We start from the raw sequence: 18,624 nt of genomic DNA, 5'->3' as shown, positions 1-18,624 counted from the left end.
CAGTCCATGGGGTTGCAAAGAGTGCAACAAGACTGAGCGACTAAATGGAACTGAACTGAACTTCCTGAAGGTATTGGATTACCACCAAAAGCAGGCAGATGTTAGAGGGAACTAAACACTTGGAAGAGAAGCATTCCAGTTCTTCTTTGTTGTGGGCAACATTCCAGTTCTTTTATGGCTTTTAGCCTGAGGGAGGCCCTAGGGCAGGAGAACTGGAAAGAAACTATTCTTTTTACTAGGTGAAAGAACCAGAATACTTCATCAAAATTTTAAATTTTCTTTCTGAAAAGCCACCTTTGTTAAAGAAACGAACTAAGACTTTCCTGGCAGTACAGTGGTTAAGACTGCCTTCCAGTGCAAGATGTGCGGGCTCAATCCCTCATCAGAGAGCTAAGATCCCACAGGCCTTGTGGCCAAAAAAACAAACAAAAAAAATCCATGAAATGGAAGCAATATTATAAAAAATTCAATAAAGACTTTAAAAGTGGTCCACATTAAAAAAAAAAAAATCTTAAAGAAATGAATTGGTAATTGGTAAGTCAGAGACAAAATATCCATAATACATGTATCTGACTATATATATATATTTATTCAAATTGATAACTAAAAGATAAATATTCAATTTTTTCTAATGGGTAAATGGAAAATCTCTTTACAAAAGATGATTTATCAGTGACAAAGTACAGGAAATGGGAAGTTAACACACACAGAGAATGACAAATAAAAAAGGGAAAATCCCACAAAAGACTATTTCACACTCAATAGAAAGAATAACCAAAAATCTAAATGTTGGTAAGGCCATGGAAGAACAGGTACTCTCATATCGCTGGCAGAGTGTAAAATGGGGAAGGTCTGGTAATTTCTTATAAAGTTAAATATGCATCTACTTGATGACCCAGCAATTCTACTACCAGGTAAGGAGAAATGAAACTAAGACAAACGAAAATATTTTCCACAAAAATTGTGTACAGTAACATGTACAACATCCTTATATTTGTAATAGCCCCAAACTGAAAACAACCCAAATTCTACAAAAGGAGAATAGATAAACAAATAGTGACTTATTCATACAATGGGCTATTACCTCAGCAATGAATAGGGACAAACAATACACTGCATGAATATAAACAGGACAAAACAGTACCTATTATAGGATTCTACTTATATCAAGTCTAGAAATACAAATCTGTTCATAAAAATTAGAAGGTGATGATGATGGGGTGGGTAGGAACTGACTAGAAAGAGTCACACAGGAATTCTCCAGGAAGATGAGAATATTGCACATCTCAGCTTGAGTAGTGGCTGCACAGATGAATACACTTGTCAAAACTCACTGAATGATGATCTGGACAACATATTTAAGACGAATTATACCTTTCTAAAAATGAGAGAATAAATAGTGGTTGACATGTAAGAAGTGTTCAGGATGTAGTGATATCATTTTCTGCTTCAAATATAGTGCAGCCAAAAATGGAAGATGACCTACCTTTACTTCTCAAAAACTGATTCCAGAAAAATGGGTTAGCTACCTGCAAATCTGTAATTATACAAAGAACTTAGTATAGAACTTACTTTATGGTCACACAAAATGAATCAAAGCCAGAGTCAGTCTTTGATTTTTTATTTTATACTAGTATGACAGAATAGAAAGAGCACTAAATTAGCTGCGAGGAAACCTGGTTTTCTAGTGCTGGCTCTATCATTTCACAGGCTTTGTGATGTTTGGTGCATCAGTACACCTCTGGGTTTCGAGTTCCTTTACACTTACAAAATTGAAGATAATAATTTCCTCCTTAGAGACTGCTGTGAGGATCAAATGAAAACAACACCCTGAAAAACTGTAACAGGAATTATACTATAAAACAGTAGCCACTGCTTAGTCTTTATTTTACTAAATATTGAATATATGGATACATACCGTCCATTTTATCTCTGGTCGAGCAAGTGGAATAAATCTTCCATCAAACATATGGGAAAATGGCCCATGACCTTAAAAACAAAAGCTGCTTTAGAACAGGAACACTGTTTGTAAATTGGTGGAAAGGAAATTTTTTTAGTTAAATGTGAATATCAATGGAAATTAATAATTTATAATCACAAAAAAGGAACAAATTGTTCCTTCCTATTTTCTAAAACAAGAGAACAGGAAGCAGAACAATACAAGAATGTAAATTCTCCATTGAGGGGTCTCTGAGTCACTGGAGTTTACATAAACTTAATGAAAGGACAGTTTTGTGTAAATAAAGGAATGTTAATGACAAAAACTTTTGGCTTCTTTCGATTACATATTGGTGTTAGAAAAGCAGTTTTAAGACAATCTACTAGGGTCAGGAAATCATTAGAACTTTATTACTCTGAACCTTTAAAAACATCCCTTTTTATGTAAATTTTATAATGTATGTACTTTTAGACACATATCAGGGCTTATCTTTGTTTTTATTGATGATATGGGCAATCAAAAGTGGAGATCACTGCTTCATCTTATTCATAAGTGACCTTAACATTCTACAACATCTATCAACATGAAACTTTGCTGAGGAACAAATCTGGAATCATCAGAATTTCTGAAGGAGTTAAACTTGGCCCTCTGCATTCACAGATTCAGTCAACCTTGGACAGAAAATATTTGGGGGGAAAAAAAAATTTCAGGAAGTTCCAAAAAGCAAAACTTGAATTTGCCAAGCTTGCTGGCAGTTATTTACATATTATTGGTATTATCAGTAATCTAGAATTGATTTAATTCTAGATTAATTGATTTAATTCTCTATACACAGGAGAGGATGTGTATGGGTTATATACAAATTTTATATAAGCACTGGGCTTTTTTTTTTTGTATCCGGAGGGGGTCCTGGGAACAAATCCCCCCCCACATTTCCTTGCTAGATGGGAGAGGGAGCTCACTTGGACCAGCCCCAGGCCTTTTCTGCATGTTTCAGTACATAAATAAAGGCTTGTTACTGCAGAGTTTAGACTCCTGGGGATTGGTATAAGATTGCCAAAAGCTCCCTCTCAAAATACCAAGAATCTTAAATTAATGATCGAAGGCTGATACTGGTCCTACTGAAATCTCCAAGGGAACGTGCTGAAAAGACTGCCCTATGCCTTTAATTATCTGACGACTGAAACACAAAAACCTCCCTTTGTCTGCACCGAGGGCACATGTAAACTCTTAGGATCCTTCAATGTTGTGTGTGTGTGTGTGTGTGTGTGTGTGTGTGTGTGTGTGTGTGCGCGCGCTCAGTGTCTGACTCTTTGTGACCCCATGGACTGTAGCCAGGCTCCCCTGTCCATGGAATTTTCCAGGCAAGAAAACTGGAGTGGGTTGCCATTTCCTACTCCAGGGGATCTTCCTGACCCAGGGATCGAGCCCATGTCTCTTGCGTCTCCTGCATTAGCAGGCAGATTCTTTACTACTTCGCTGCCTGGGAAATCCATAAATTACTCCAGTAAATAGGAAAAAATTACAAGAAGAGAGGAAAAAACTCCTTATGATAAAAGAGAACATTCTTTTTTCTCTTTGTCTCTGGAGAAAGATGATATTCTTTTACTTGGATTTAAGTGGCCCAAGACTGAGGTTGTGAGTATAGGTCACAAGGAGTTCTCTAAATCTCTTGTTAATCTGCTAGAGCAGATTATATATTCTAGGTGTGAGAAGAATAGATTTCTCAAAGTAACTGAAGGGAAATAGCAATTTTATTCAGCAAAGATAAAGGAAAAATCAAATTTACAACATTCCAACACACAGTAGTAAGGAAAAAACCACTATCAGAACGTCCTTTCATATAACCTGCAATGAAGGGTGCAACGTGGGAAACTCATGGAAAGACTTAAAAAAAAAGAAAGCAATGCTTTGGGCTTATGAACCATTCTAGGAAGAAGCAATGGCAAATTTACATTAATGTTAACTAAAGAATTAGAACGCAACTTTCATATTGCTCTTAGTTGTATTTCAAAGAGAGGTGACAGGTGATTTTACACTAGAACTCTGGTTCTTTGAACTGCTTACCAAGATCATGACAAAGACCAGCGATCTGAACACAGAGAATATCTCGTTCACTTATCTGCAGCTCTGGTTGTTTTTCACTCAGTTCACGAACTAGACGTCCTGCTAGATACCCCACGCTGCAGAGCAGGAAGGAACAAAACAAAAACGAAAAATTTATTTTTCTGTTTGAAAGATGAGCGACTGTTAAGATGTGTATTTGTCCATGATAAATCCCTAAGGAGGCTGTGAATCAGACTATGGGTTATGGACCCTTCTCAGCAGTTTGAGTGTAAAAAGCCCGCTTTTTCTCTTTTTGTTTCAGAGTCTACGTGTCTGAGCTTGTAGGCTGTTTATTACATTTCTGTAATAGCCTGTATTACATTTCTGGTCCTTGTAGGCTGTTTTATATTTCTGATTTGTAGAGATTTGCAAGACAGAGAGAATTGATTTTAACTCCCCAAAGAACTGGTCTGCTGCCTGAATAATATTAAAAGACTGATTTCCCCAGCTACCTTTTCTTTACTTTGATTATTATTAGCTTATGAATATTAGACCTTATTTTTACATTATATTGTGTAAGTTCAGGTAATCCTATTGAGTTGTTTTGGAATTTTTTATATCTTTAATATTTTCTGAGGGGCGGATTTATATATCCTGTCTTATAATACCAGGCAGGAGAAGCATTCCCCAGGAAGACATAATGTCTACACACAATATAGTTAGGAAAAAGCGATATAAACATTATTATATTAAACCCACTTAAATACATCTATTTTTATAAACTGTCATCTCAATCCTATCAACTCTTACACCATTAACTTTAGCCTTCATTAGTACACCATCACGGAGAAGGCAATGAGACCCCACTCCAGTACTTTTGCCTAGAAAATCCCATGGACAGAGGAGCCTGGTGGGCTGCAGTCCATGGGGTCGCTAAGAGTCAGACACAACTGAGCGACTTCACCTTCACTTTTCACTTTCATGCATTGGAGAAGGAAATGGCAGCCCACTCCAGTGTTCTTGCCTGGAGAATCCCAGGGACGGGAAGCCTGGTGGGCTGCCGTCTATGGGGTCGCAGAGTCGGACACGACTGAAGCGACGTAGCAGCAGCAGCAGCAGTACACCATCAACAAGCTATGGTCTTACAAGGAGTTCTAGAAACTTTCCTTTTTATCCTCTGGTCATTTTATCTATTTTTATATAAAGGCTCTGGGGTCTCCAGGGAGGGGGATAACTAAGGGACTCAGGTCTTTTTAAAAAAATACCTTTAACTTGATTAATTGGCTTAACTGTTGTCCCAACAATTACTGATCAGGTATCTCAATGTAATTTTCTTCCAGCCTTCTAAATACATACATAAATATTTTAAACATATATTTAAGTATATTTACTATATATACTGCTGCTGCTGCTGCTGCTAAGTCACTATAGCTGTCTTATATACTATCCATCTTCTAATTTTTTTCATAGGTAACAGTAAAACAGCTCTTTATAATGAAAGCTCTCTAAAAAATTTACCAATTTACCAAGTTTCTCCACTTTTAAGGATCCATTGTCTGGTCACTGACAAATAGTATCTTAACAGTGACTCAAACCAATAAAATGCAAGAGGCATCCCCACAAGAGAGTGCAAAGGACGCAACCTTCATAAGATTTAGAAATTTATTTCCCAAAACAGCCTAAGAGAGTAAAGTCCTTTGGTGTATAGGAGGATGTAATGAAGGTTAAGATGAAAAAGACCCTTTATAACAAATTTTCCTGAGAGTTGCCACAGCCAGACAGACTTCCCAGTCTATCTGACTGCTTGCCAAATGTATACCATGTGAGTAACTTTCCGGTAGCAGAAACCAAGATCTCAGAACACAGTTGGGGTGGGGGGATGCCTAAGAAGATCAGGTAGAACTTTTATATCTTTAAGATTACAGGAAAAGAAACGCAAATACTCCCAGAAAGACTTCTGTTTCTTTAAGTTCAGAATTTTGAAAAGATGTTTTATCAAGTTGGCTTTTTCTAGCTGCACATGAAAAAAATTAATTTTGGAATATCAAAAGAACCCCATTTTGGCCAACTTTAGGATAAGAGTTAATTACCAATTAAACAAGTACTTGTAAGTACAAATTCTGTACATACATAATACAAATTTCCCAGTGTCTGTCACTTAGGGTAACCTATCAGCAGTTTTTAACTGAGCAAAGTAAGGATATTCTGACACATGCTCCATCATGAGTGACTTGGGGAAATTATGCTAAGTGAAATAAGCCAATTACAGAATGACAAATATTCTATGAAATCACTCATATGACTGTAGCCCGCCAGGCTCCTCTGTCCATGATATTCTCCAGGCAAAAAGTACGGCAGTGGGTTGCCATTTCATATTTCAGGGAATCTTCCCAACTCAAGGATCTAAACCAAGTTTCTTGCATCGCCTGCATTGGCAAGTGGATTCTTTACCACTGTGCCACCTGGGAAACTGTAATGAGGTACATAAAATGGTCAAATTCACCGGAACAGAAAGTAGAATAATGGTTACTGAGGGACTGGGGAGAAGAGAAATGGGAACTTGCTATTCAATGGATACAGAGTTTCAATTTTGCAAGATGAAAATGTTTTGGAGATTGGTTGCACAATAATGTGGACATATTTAACATTATTGAACTGTAACTTAAAAATGGTTAGGAAGGTAAATTTTATATTGTTTATTTTAACCCCATTTTTTTAAAAAGCAAACTTCTGGCATTGAAATGTTTACAACACAGATTTAAGATATGGTGCCCAACAAATGTTAAATACACTTTTAGCATTTCCACCTGAAAGTACTTCCTGAATGAATAAATATCTTTCTTGTCCCCTAAACTCTGAACTCCACAAGAATAGAAACAGTTGCTACCTTATCAGTTTGGTATGGTCTAACAATTTTTCTAAAAATACTTTGGCCACCTGATGTGAACAACTGACTCACTAGAAAAGACCCTGATGCTGGCAAAGATTGAAGGCAGGAGGAGAAGGGGACAACACAGAATGAGATAGTTGGATGGCATCACCGACTCGACGGATGTGAGTTTGAGTAAGCTCCGGGAGTTTGTGATGGACAGGGAAGCCTGGTGTGCTGCAGTCTATGGGGTCGCAATGAGTCGGGACATGACTGAGTGACTGAACTGAACAATTTTTCAGTAAGTATTTATTGATGAATAAAGATTTGAGTAGATGTTTGTGTTCTGGCTAATTAAAAATGCTTCTAAACAAATAAACAAGACCAAAGTAACACAGCAGTTTTCCCTTATCATTGGTTTCATTTTTCTCATTTCAGTTACCAGTAGTCACCTATAGTCTGAAAATATTAGATGGAAAGTTCCAGAAATACACAATTCTTAAATCAGTCCATTCTGAGTAGCATGATGAAATCTCATACTTTTCTGTTTCATTATGACCGGGTCATGAATGATTCTGTTGTCCAGCATATCCCACACATTAGCCACTTAGCAGCCAGCACAATTATTAGGCTGATTATCAACGTTTCATAGTGCTTATGTTCAAGTAACCCTTATTTTGCCCCAAAGTGCAAGAGTAGTAAATCTGGCAATTCAGATGTGCCAAAGAGAAGCCTAGAAGTGCTTCCTGTGAGTGAGTAGTTCAGTTCAGTTGCTCAGTTGTGTCCAACTCTTTGTGACCCCATGGACTGCAGCACGCCAGGCTTCCCTGTCCATCACCAACTCCCGGAGTTTACTCAAACTCATGTCCATTGTAAGTGAGCAAAAAGGTCAAAATTCTCAACTCCATAAAGATAAAAAAAGATTGTTACGCTGAGGTTGCTAAGATCTATCATAAGAATAGATCTCCTGTGAAATTGTGAAGAAGGAAAAAGAAATGTGTGCTAGTTTCAATGATACACCTCAAAATGTGAAAGCTACAGCTATGGTGTGTGGTAAGTGCTTAGTTAAGATGAAAAAGGCATTAAATTTACACAACAAGATATTCAGAAAGAGAGGGAGAAACTACGTTTACGTAACTTTTTAAAAAAAATTTAAATTCATCACATAACTTTTAACTCATTGTATTCTTCTTACCCTAAAGTGAAAGTGAAGCCGCTCACTTATGTCTGACTCTTTGCAACCCCACGAACTGTAGCCTACCAGGCTCCTCCATCCATGGAATTTTCCAGGCAAGAGTACTGGAGTGGGTCGCCATTTCCTTCTCCAGGGGATCTTCCTGACCCGGGGATGGAACCCAGATCTCCCACATTACAGGCAGACGCTTTACCATCTGAGTCAACAGGGAGGCTTCTTACCCTAGACTGTGCTCAAATCGATTGTGTGAAGCTCCTGGAAAAACATAGTAACCGCCTCCCAACTGCTTGATGTATCGCAGGCGCTGAAATTGTGGTGTGTCGATGATTCGGATGAGGAGAGGGTGAAATTCAATGTGGCCATGGATAGGATCATTGATCACCTAGAAAATTATGTTTAAATTAATGTGAGCAAGAATATATTACCCCATCTAAAATTTTTGTCCACTCATTCTGATCTACAGTGTGAAGTTAAAGCTATTTGCTTTCAAATAAGAATACTGCTACGGGAAATGACAAGGTATGAAAATCTTAACTTTATTTAGGAATCACTACCAGACAGATCAAGAGTATTGGACCTGGGTACACTTTACTTCTTAATGGATTCGAATAACAGAAGAGTAAAGATTTCAACCTTTCTGTTACGTATATGATTTCATCCGCCTTTAGTAGAGTCTAATGGCTTATATGATCTGAATGAGTGTGTTAAATGAATGTGTTTAACTTGAATACAGGACTAACTTACTACTCGGCTTTGTTACCCCGGCTTTCTTTTGATTTCCATTTGCATGAAACATTTTTTCATTCCTTCACTTTCAGTCCGTGTTTCTTTAGGTCTGAAGTGAGTCTTCTGGCAGTCTATATGTGGGTCTTGTTCTTGTATTCATTCATCCACTTCATGTCTTTTGATTGGAGCATTTAGTCCATTTATATGTAAAATAATTGATAGGTATGTACTTATTGCCATTTCGTTCATTGTTTAGGGATTGTTTTTGTAGCTTTTGATCCTTTCTTTTGTCCTCTTCCCTTGTGATTTGATGATTATCTTTAATGTTATGTTTGGATTCCTTTCTCTTTTTGTATGTGTATATCTATTATAGTTTGTGCTTACTGGAAGGTTTATATATAGCAATATATATATTTATATATGTGTGTATATATATACATACATGTGTTTATACATACATACATACATATACATATATATATATATATATATATATATATATATGTTGGTTGATCGGTCACTCTGTCATGTCTGACTCTTTGCCACGCCATGGACTACAACATGCCAGGCTTCCCTGTCCTTCATCATCTTCTGGAACTTGCTCAAACTCATATATACCCACACACAGTTTAAGTTGCTGATCTCTTCATTTCAAATGAATTTTAACAAACTTCTCTTTATTCCCCTTTTCCCATTAGTACTGTTTTTTAAAATTATTTATTTATTTGATTGCCTTGGGTCTTAGTCGAGGCACACAAGATCTATACTGCATCATGTGGAATCTTCCATTGCGGTGCACAGACTCTCAAGCTGTGGTGCAAGGGCTCATGTAGTTATGGCATGCAGGCCTAGCTGCTCTGTGGCATGTGGGATCTTTAATTCCCTGACCAGGGATCAAACCTGTTTCCTGCACTGTAAGGAAGATTCTTATCCACTGGACCACCAGAGAAGACCCCCTTGAGTACTGTTTCTGGTATTATATTTTGCATCTTTTTGTTTTGCGTATCCCTTCACTACTTATTACAGATACAGATGATTCTGCTTTTTGTCTTTTAACTGGTTTTATATGCGGCTGTTTGAATACCTTCACTGTATATGTGCCTTTACCAATGGGCTTTTCCTTTCGCAAGTGCCTTTATTTAGCATTTCTTGTAAAGCTGGTTTGGTGGCAATGAACTTTTTTTAGCTTTTGTTTATCTGTAAAACTTGATCTATCAAATTTTACTGAGAACTTGCCACATAGGTTCTTGGTTTTAACTTCTTCATCACTTTAAATTTACTCTACCACTCCTTTCTGGCCTGCAGATTTTCTGTTGAAAAGTTAGCTAACAGTCTATAGGAGATTCATTATATAAACTTGCTGCTAGCCTCTGAATGCTTTTAATATTCTCTCTTTAATTTTTGCCATTTTAATTATAATATGTCTTGATGTGTTCCTCTTTGGGTTGGGCCTATTTGGGGCTCTCCTTGTTTCCTGGACTTGGACGTCTATTTCCTCTTCTAGGTTGGGCAAGTTTTCAGATATTATGTCTTCAAATATGTTCTCTGCTCCTTTCTCTCTCTTTTCTCCTTCTGGGACCCCTAGAATGTGAATGCCTGACGTTCTCTCAGAGGTCTTTTAAACTGTTCTCATTTTTGTTCTCCTTTCTTTTTCTGTTTCGCTTCCACTCTTGTCTTCTAGCTTGTTGATCTCCTCTGTATGACTTAGTCAACTACTGATTCCTTCTAGTGTATTTTTTATGTCAGTTACAGTATTCTTCATCTCTGCTTGATTCTTCCCTATTTTTCTATTTGTTAAAAAATTTCTAACATTTTGCTCTGTAAATCCATTCTTTTCCCAAGTTTTTGATCATCTTTACTATTACCTTGAACTCTTTATCAGGTAGATTATCTGTCTCTACTTCACTTAGTTCTTTTGTGGTTCTGTTTCTTAGTTTGGAATATAGTCCTCTGTTGTCTCATTTTGTCTAACTTGTGGATTTTATTTCTATGTATCTGATAGGTTGGTTATGTTTCCTGACTTTGGAGAAGTGGCCTTTTGTGGGAGATGTCAGGTGTGTCTCAACATCTCACACTCCTCTGGTCATCAGGGCTATATGCTTCAGGGGTGCCCCCACTGTGGGTCCTTCTACTGTGGTGGGCTGAGTATCGTGGGTAGTGTGGTAGGTGTGGCCTGCTCCCCAATTCAGTTGGTTGCCAGGGCCTGCCTTGTGTGGAGACTCCCAGCCACTGGTTGGCAGGGCCAGATCACAAGGTAGCTGGCTGCAGAACCCCAGAGCGTCCTGGGGCTAGTGCTGGCTCACTGGTGGGCAGAGCCAGGCTCCGAGATGAGAGGCTGTGAGGCGGGGTTCCTGGGTCTGGTGCTGGCCTGCTGGTGAGTGGGGATGAATTCCATAGTGGCTGGCTGAGGAGTCCAAAGTGCCTCAGAGCTTGTGTTGGCTTGCTAATGAGTGAGTCCAGGGCCTGGGGGGTCCCAGGGCTGTTGTCAGCCTGCTGGTGGGCAGGGCCGGGCACAGGGGGCGTTCCAGGCTAGTGCTAGCTCATTGGTGGGTGGAGCTGGTCCCAAGGTCTCTGGATGCAGGGTCCTTGGTGTCCTGCAGCTGATGTCAGCCTGCTGATGGGTGGGCCTGAATCCCAGGACCGCTGGCTGAGGCACCCAAGGTGTCCCAAAGCTGGAGCTAGACTGCTGTAAGGCAGGGCCAGGAGGTAGGGCCCCAGGACTGCTGCTGGGCTGCTAATGTGTTGGCTGGGTCCTGACAGGGTAGGCTGTGGGGCTGCAGTGGTCTTGGGGCCTGTGTCTGCTCTCTGGTGTGTGGGAGGATCGGGGTCCAGGAGATCCTGGGACTGGTGCCCACCCACCAGTGAGTAATGCTGGGTCCTGGAGTTAGTGCCTGCTATGTCAAATACTGTACTTCATCTTCACTATAATATAATTTCTGGCTTCAGAGGCCAACTGAACTAAATTTAGCATGGAAAACCGACTCAAGAATAGAGGTTATAATCCTGGGCTAGGCAATGGTTTCTTAGATATGATAGCAAAAACGTAAGAGACAAAAGCAAAAATAGATACAGTGAACTACATCCAAATTTAAAACTTTCATGCTCCAAAGAACACTATTAAGAAAGTAAAAAGATAGGGAATCCCTTGGTAATCCAGTGGTTAGGAGTCCAAACTTCCATTGCTGAGGGCCCAGGTTCAACCCCTGGTTGGAGAACTATGATCCTACAAGCTCCTCAATGTGCCCTAAATAAATAAAAATAAAAAGATAATCCAGAAGATGAGAGAAAATAGTTGCACAGTGTATCAAATATCAGGGCCTTATATCCTGAATATATAAAGAACTCATAATTTGAATAGATTGTGATGATGACTGAACAACCTTGAGAAATTTCTAAGAAACAATGACTCATATATTTAAAATGAACGAATAAAAGAATGCATATATGTGTATAACTGAGTCACTTTCCTGTATAGCAGAGATTAGCACAACATTGTAAATCAACTACATCTCAATAAAAAATGAAAATGAAAAAATAAACAGTGAATTGTAAGGTATGTGAGTTATATCTCACTAAAGCTGTTTTTATTTAAAAAGAAATAAAGGTAGATGTCAAATTAGGGTAGAAATCAATTTTTTGTTCAACTGTACTGCTGATGGTTAAACAATTTTGCTTTCCATGAAAAATAGAAAAATAAATAAAAGGGAATAAATGAAACTACTGACTGACTTGAAAATTACTTTGAAAAGATTTTTTGCAGCAAATTGTGAAAAAGTGACCTCAGATTATCTGAGATGATCTCAACTAATGAAGAAAACTCATCTTATCTCTGCCCTGCCTGAAGAGACCACCCAAGCTGCAGCTATTGAGGAGGGACACAAGAGAATGGAGGACAGTAACTGTCTTCCAATTGCAGGACGAAATATTTAGATATCATCTTTGGAAGTGATCCTTCTATTTACTTCTTTATGAAAATGAAGTATTTTAATAATAGGTAACTTTTTCAAAAAGGGCTGGGATTAAATAAATTTACTCTAAGAATCACTACTTCATCTCTAAAAGAAAGTTATTGCAGAATTGAAGCAAATTTTCAAATGTGATTTTCAATGGAAAATAAGCAGACTAATTTGTAGAAGTAAAATGGTCATAGGAGCTAAGATAACTCAGTGCATCTGATGAAAAATACAAATGGTGACTTGGTAAAAGGAGAACGACAACCTTGTCCCCTCTTCCAGATCTGAAACTAAGTTTCCTTACCCTATAGATGTCAAAGGGTAAGCAATGTTGTACATTTCTTATCACTAACCAATCAAGAAATATGTTTCCTTTTTTTAAAAAAGAAACAAAACATTTCTTTAATTATGGTATTAGAACTATACTGAAGAGCTTGTGAAAAATGCACATTCCTAGGTATCTAAAGTAAGTTCCCATAATCAGAATTTCTGAGATGGGAGCTAGGCAGTTGATTGCTTCTTAAAATGATTCTTGGGACACTAAGTCTGAAAAACAGGGCTTTTAAAATGTCTGGAAGGGGCTGGGGGATGAAAAATAAACAACTAATTTTTAGGCCTATACCTACTCTTTGACCCATCATTTGATAAAAATGTTTACCAAAACTGATTAAGTAATTTTAATGTAAAAGTTATTCTAGGGTTTCCCTGGTGGCTCAGTGGTAAAGAATCTGCCTGCCAATGCAGGAGACATTGGTTCTATCCCTGGTCTGGGAAGATCCCACATACTGTAGCTAAGCCTGTGCACCACAACTACTGAGCCTGTGCTCTGGAGTCTGGGAGCTGAAACTACTGAGCCCACGTGCCACAACTACTGAAGCCCGAGTGCTCCAGAGCCCATGCTCTGCAACAGCAGGAGCCACGACAATGAGAAGCCTGTGTACCACAGCGAAGAACAGCTGTAACTAGAGAAAGCCCATGTACAGCAACGAAGACCCAGATAGCAAAAAAGAAAAAACTGTTATTCTACGACTAAGGGTAGGGCTATATGTGTTGGTATGAATATTTCTCAAAAATACAACATTAGAAGGCTACTTACTGTGAATGAAATTCCATGTATATAATGTCGCTAAGAGTCGGACATGACTGAGTTACTTCACTTTCACCTTTCACTTGTATGCATTGGAGAAGGAAATGGCAACCTACTCCAGTGTTCTTGCCTGGAGAATCCCAGGGATGGGGAGCCTGGTGGGCTGCTGTCTATGGGGTCGCACAGAGTCAGACATGACTGAAGTGACTTAGCAGCAGCGGTGTTTAAAAACAACATGTAAAACAGTACTATACACTGTTTATGGCTATACACATGTAGTAAAAAAATCCAAAAAACATTGAAGAAAATGATTAAACACCAAGTTCAGGATGGTGCTTACTCTTGGAGAAAAAAGGATGGAAACAGAATTCAAGAGGGATACAAAGGAGGCCTTCTATTGTTTCTAATATTTTGTTCTAGAAATAAAAGATCTGAAGCAAATTAAGCAAAATGTTAAGATCTGACAAGCTCAGCAGTAGCCTATGTATACTTTCTATGTGCTTAAAATATTTTAGCTTTTCTTGACTTATATACTCTATGGTTATTTTAGAAAATGCAGAAAGTTTAGGAAAGTAATAACCCATTACTCTCAATCCAATTACTGAAAAGAGCTTTCTTTCCATTCTTTTAAAAATGACGTCTACATAACTGAATTATATCATTTTATGTTAAAAAATAATAATAAATTCAGATTTCTCTTACCTTCATTGTATCTTGGATACAATTAGGCAGCTTCATTTTCTTCCCATAGGAACTAAAATTATAACAGGATAAGCAAATCTGTCATTATTTGCTTAATAATAATCCTGGAATATATAATCAACTTTAGATTGTTAGAATAGAAGTCAGATTAAAAGAACAATTAATAATTCAAACATACTCCTCCCTAGAAACCCTCTCCTTCCTTTTCTTTTGAGACATGAGACTTTTGCCCTTAATCCTCCTTTCTTGGTAAATTCAGATTTCAACACTTCCCATATCTGCATCACTGAATGCTCAATATACACTTCAAACTTACTTTAACCTAACCGTTGCCTAATGATCCTAAAATTTGCTTGATTTACGTAAGTGAAATCTCAGGATAGCCAGGTCTCTTTGAAGTAGAGCACAGTGATAATGAAAAAGGATTTTGGAATCAGGTGGAACTGGCTCACATCTTCGCATGGAATCTACATGACCTTGAAAAAGTCACTTAACCTTTTTTGGTATATTGATATTCTCATCTATAGCACAGAGATACTACTATTAATATCTCCCTCACAGGGCTGCAGAGGGATTAAACAGTGTGTTCACCACTGAGGTTACAACAGACTCAGTTCCTGCCCTCAAGAACTACAGATTTTTAATTATGATTACAGGTGTTATAGAAATTACTACTGATGTCCCAGTGAATATCTGTCCCATCAGCAGTGTTTCAAGTACAAGAATCTAGAAGTTTATTAGTGTAACCATGTGGTGAGTATGTAAACAAAGTCATCTACCTAAATGGGCACATCTAGGAAAACTACATTTTTTTGACAATCTGAGTCTCTGTCATATCAAAGTAACTTTCAAAGAGATATAATTGTTGCTTATGTCAATTAAGAAGTATCTAGGATACAATGAAAGGAAATGCAGAATAATACAAAACTTCTTGGCAGGGGTGGTGATCAGTCACAAGATCATGAATGGACTTTTAAAATTCGCTATAGTGACGAGTTTCAAAGGTCCAAGTTTGACTTATGAGTATAGGTATGACTTAAGCATGAATCAAATATTTATGGTTTTAGCTTCATTTATACATCCCTATCTTCCTCTATCAGTAATTACTCATAATACTAAAATCCTGAGAAAGAATAGGAATTTAACAGCTCAAAATCCTGTAGTTAATTTTCCTGCTTCATTTACACTTATTAATTAGTCTCCATTTACACTTACTAAATGTTCTAGGCATGTCAGCCTGATACCTGGCTGAAGCAGAAGGCAAGGGGTTAGGTTTCATCAATCTGCTAGCTAATCAGACTGAAATGTAAATCGTTTGTTGCTGCTGCTGCTAAGTCACTTCAGTCGTGTCCGACTCTGTGTGACCCCATAGACGGCAGCCCACCAGGCTCCCCCGTCCCTGGGATTCTCTAGGCAAGAACATTGGAGTGGGTTGCCATTTCCTTTTCCAATGCATGAAAGTGAAAAGTCAAAGTGAAGTTGCTCAGTCGTGTCCAACCCTCAGCGACCCCATGGACTGCAGCCTCCCAGGCTCCTCCGTCCATGGGATTTTCCAGGCAAGAGTACTGGAGTGGGTTGCCATTGCCTTCCCCAGCTTACATCCTGCTGCTGCTGCTGCTGCTGCTAAGTCGCTTCAGTCGTGTCTGACTCTGTGTGACCCCATAGACGGCAGCCCACCAGGCTCCCCTGTCCCTGGGATTCTCTAGGCAAGAACATTGGAGTGGGTTGCCATTTCCTTTTCCAATGCATGAAAGTGAAAAGTCAAAGTGAAGTTGCTCAGTCGTGTCCGACCCTCAGCGACCCCATGGACTGCAGCCTCCCAGGCTCCTCCGTCCATGGGATTTTCCAGGCAGGAGTACTGGAGTGGGGTGCCATTGCCTTCTCCAAATTGTTTGCTAAAAGTACTTAAATAGACTTGGAACCAGAAGAACTATAATTGACCTCTATGTTGTACCCTGAAACTCAGGGTAACTACAGAATTTAAGAATAATTTTCCTAGAATGTATAGAAGCATCATTACAGCTGATAAACCATTAAAGCAGCATGCTTTGTGTTTACTATTCCCCTCTCCTCAGCTGTTTGACATAATAAGCACAGAGAAAGGCCAGGCCAAGAAGTACTTAAAGGCAGAGCTATAACTGACAAAGGTTAAGCATTGTTGCACAGCACAGCATAACCAAGAATCACAGCATAAAACAATACCAAACCTAAACCAACCTCACTGCCTAGTCTTTCCCTCAACTGATATTCAGTATTCATTACTTGATTAGAACTCAAAAAGAAGCTGCTGCTAAGCTGCTAAGTCACTTCAGTCATGTCCAACTGTGCAACCCCATAGACGGCAGCCCACCAGGCTCCCCCATCCCTGGGATTCTCCAGGCAAGAACACTGGAGTGGGTTGCCATTTCCTTCTCCAATGCATGAAAGTGAAAAGTGAAAGTGAAGTCGCTCAGTCCTGTCTGACTCTTAGCAACCCCATGAACTGCAGCCTACCAGGCTCCTCTGCCCATGGGATTTTCCAGGCAAGAGTACTGGAGTGGGGTGCCATTGCCTTCTCCACAAAAAAGAAGCTACTGTATTCATATAGAAATCATGAGGAGGTGACCAAAATGCGTGAAGGGGGTTCAAGAAGTACAAACTTGCAGCTATAAAATAAGTCATGGATGTGTAATGCACATTATGATGACTATAGTCAATTAATATTGCAGTACATGTTTCAAAGTTGCCAAATCATAAAATATATTTTCTATTCTAAGGCAAGGCAAGAAAATTTAAGTATAACCTGTTCCCTGCTTGTGCTGGGCCCTCTCTAATGTGCAGTGTGTATCTGAATTACATATTAACCAGACCTCTTCAAAGGTGAGAATGCTGGCCTGACTGTAAAAAAAAAAATGCTGTTTTTCCTTCTGATGTAAACAATGTAACTCATTAGAAGACAAATTTTTCCTTTCCTAACCCTGTAAAGGTCATGGTGACACATTACTCCTATGTGCAGATTTGGAGTATGAATCTCTGGTGAACTTTATGTAAAATTTCAGTGCGTCACTTTGATGTACCATCTGTTATCTCAAAAATGTACATGACTGTCTTTGACTTCTAACAGACAGAACATTCCTCAGAGTTTTCTAAAAGGCTGTCTCCTGGGTTATAATCTTCAGGTTGGCTCAAATAAAATTCTCTATTTCTCCTCCAAAAATTCTAATTTTTTGTTGACTAATGAGAGTAAACTTTTGTTGTTGTTTTTTTGGTGTTGGTTTTTTACCTTGCGCAGCTTTCAGAATCTTAAGTTCTTCAACCAGGGACTGAACCTGTGCCCTCGACAGTGAGAGTGCGGGGTCCTAATCACTGGATTGCCAGGGAATTCCAAAGAAAGTAAATTTTAACATTTCTCATCATAGGAAAAAAAAAATTTCTTTGTAACTTTGTATGGTGACAGAGGGTAACTAGACTTACTATGGTGATCACTTTTCTTTTTTTTTACTTTTCAATATATACAAATACTGAATCGTTACATTATACATTTGAAATGAATATAATATTACACGTCAATTATACCTCAATAAAAATTTAATTTAAAAAATTACTGATTAAAGTATATTAAAAAGCCACCCAAAACCTGGAAATGTCTTTGTTTTGGCAAAAGTTATAAAAAAGTAAATACTTTTGTTTTTTGGCTGCTCTGTTTGCTGAGCATGTTTTCTCTAGTTGTGGTGAGTGGGGGCTACTCATAGTTGTGGTGCGAAGGCTTCTCACTGCAATAGCTTCTCTTGTTGCAGCTCCCGAGCTCTAGAGCACAGGCTCAATAGTTATGGCACATGGGTTTAGTTGCTCCAAGGCACATGGCATCTTCCCAGACCAGGGATCCAGTCTGTGTCCCCTGCAGTGGCAGGCAGATTCTTAACCACTGGACCACCATGGAAGTCCCCGAATAAATACTTTAAACAAAGATTTGGGCCAGGATAGACTACAAGAAGATTTTACTTCTGTATTTCATCATTTCTGAAATGTAATGTTTCTTACAACCGATGTATACATTTAATGTGACAATGTTTGTTATTAATATTTTTTTAGAAAAACCTTTTACAATCATCAGTTAATCATGAGGAA

At 38.5% G+C, this 18,624-nt stretch overlaps 1 protein-coding gene across 4 annotated transcripts in view; it reads right to left on the bottom strand.

Moving 5' to 3' along the window:
- The window catches only part of SAMHD1 (SAM and HD domain containing deoxynucleoside triphosphate triphosphohydrolase 1), a 66,519-nt gene that overhangs the window by 39,797 nt on the left and 8,098 nt on the right, over nt 1-18,624 (bottom strand). For all 4 annotated transcript variants that reach the window (XM_006051718.4, XM_006051719.4, XM_025263497.3 and 1 more), the window contains exons 3-6: nt 14,518-14,569; nt 8,271-8,431; nt 4,007-4,122; nt 1,919-1,989 (exon numbers count right to left, since the gene is read on the bottom strand). In XM_006051718.4, coding sequence (XP_006051780.3) covers nt 1,919-1,989; nt 4,007-4,122; nt 8,271-8,431; nt 14,518-14,569 — 400 coding nt within the window. The remainder of the gene's footprint in view (nt 1-1,918; nt 1,990-4,006; nt 4,123-8,270; nt 8,432-14,517; nt 14,570-18,624) is intronic.

This window comes from Bubalus bubalis, chromosome 14, assembly GCF_019923935.1.
Source record: "Bubalus bubalis isolate 160015118507 breed Murrah chromosome 14, NDDB_SH_1, whole genome shotgun sequence".
NCBI classification, from domain to species: domain Eukaryota; kingdom Metazoa; phylum Chordata; class Mammalia; order Artiodactyla; family Bovidae; genus Bubalus; species Bubalus bubalis.
The sequence above is the reverse complement of the archived record's forward strand: the minus strand, read 5'-3'. Positions and strand labels throughout refer to the sequence as shown.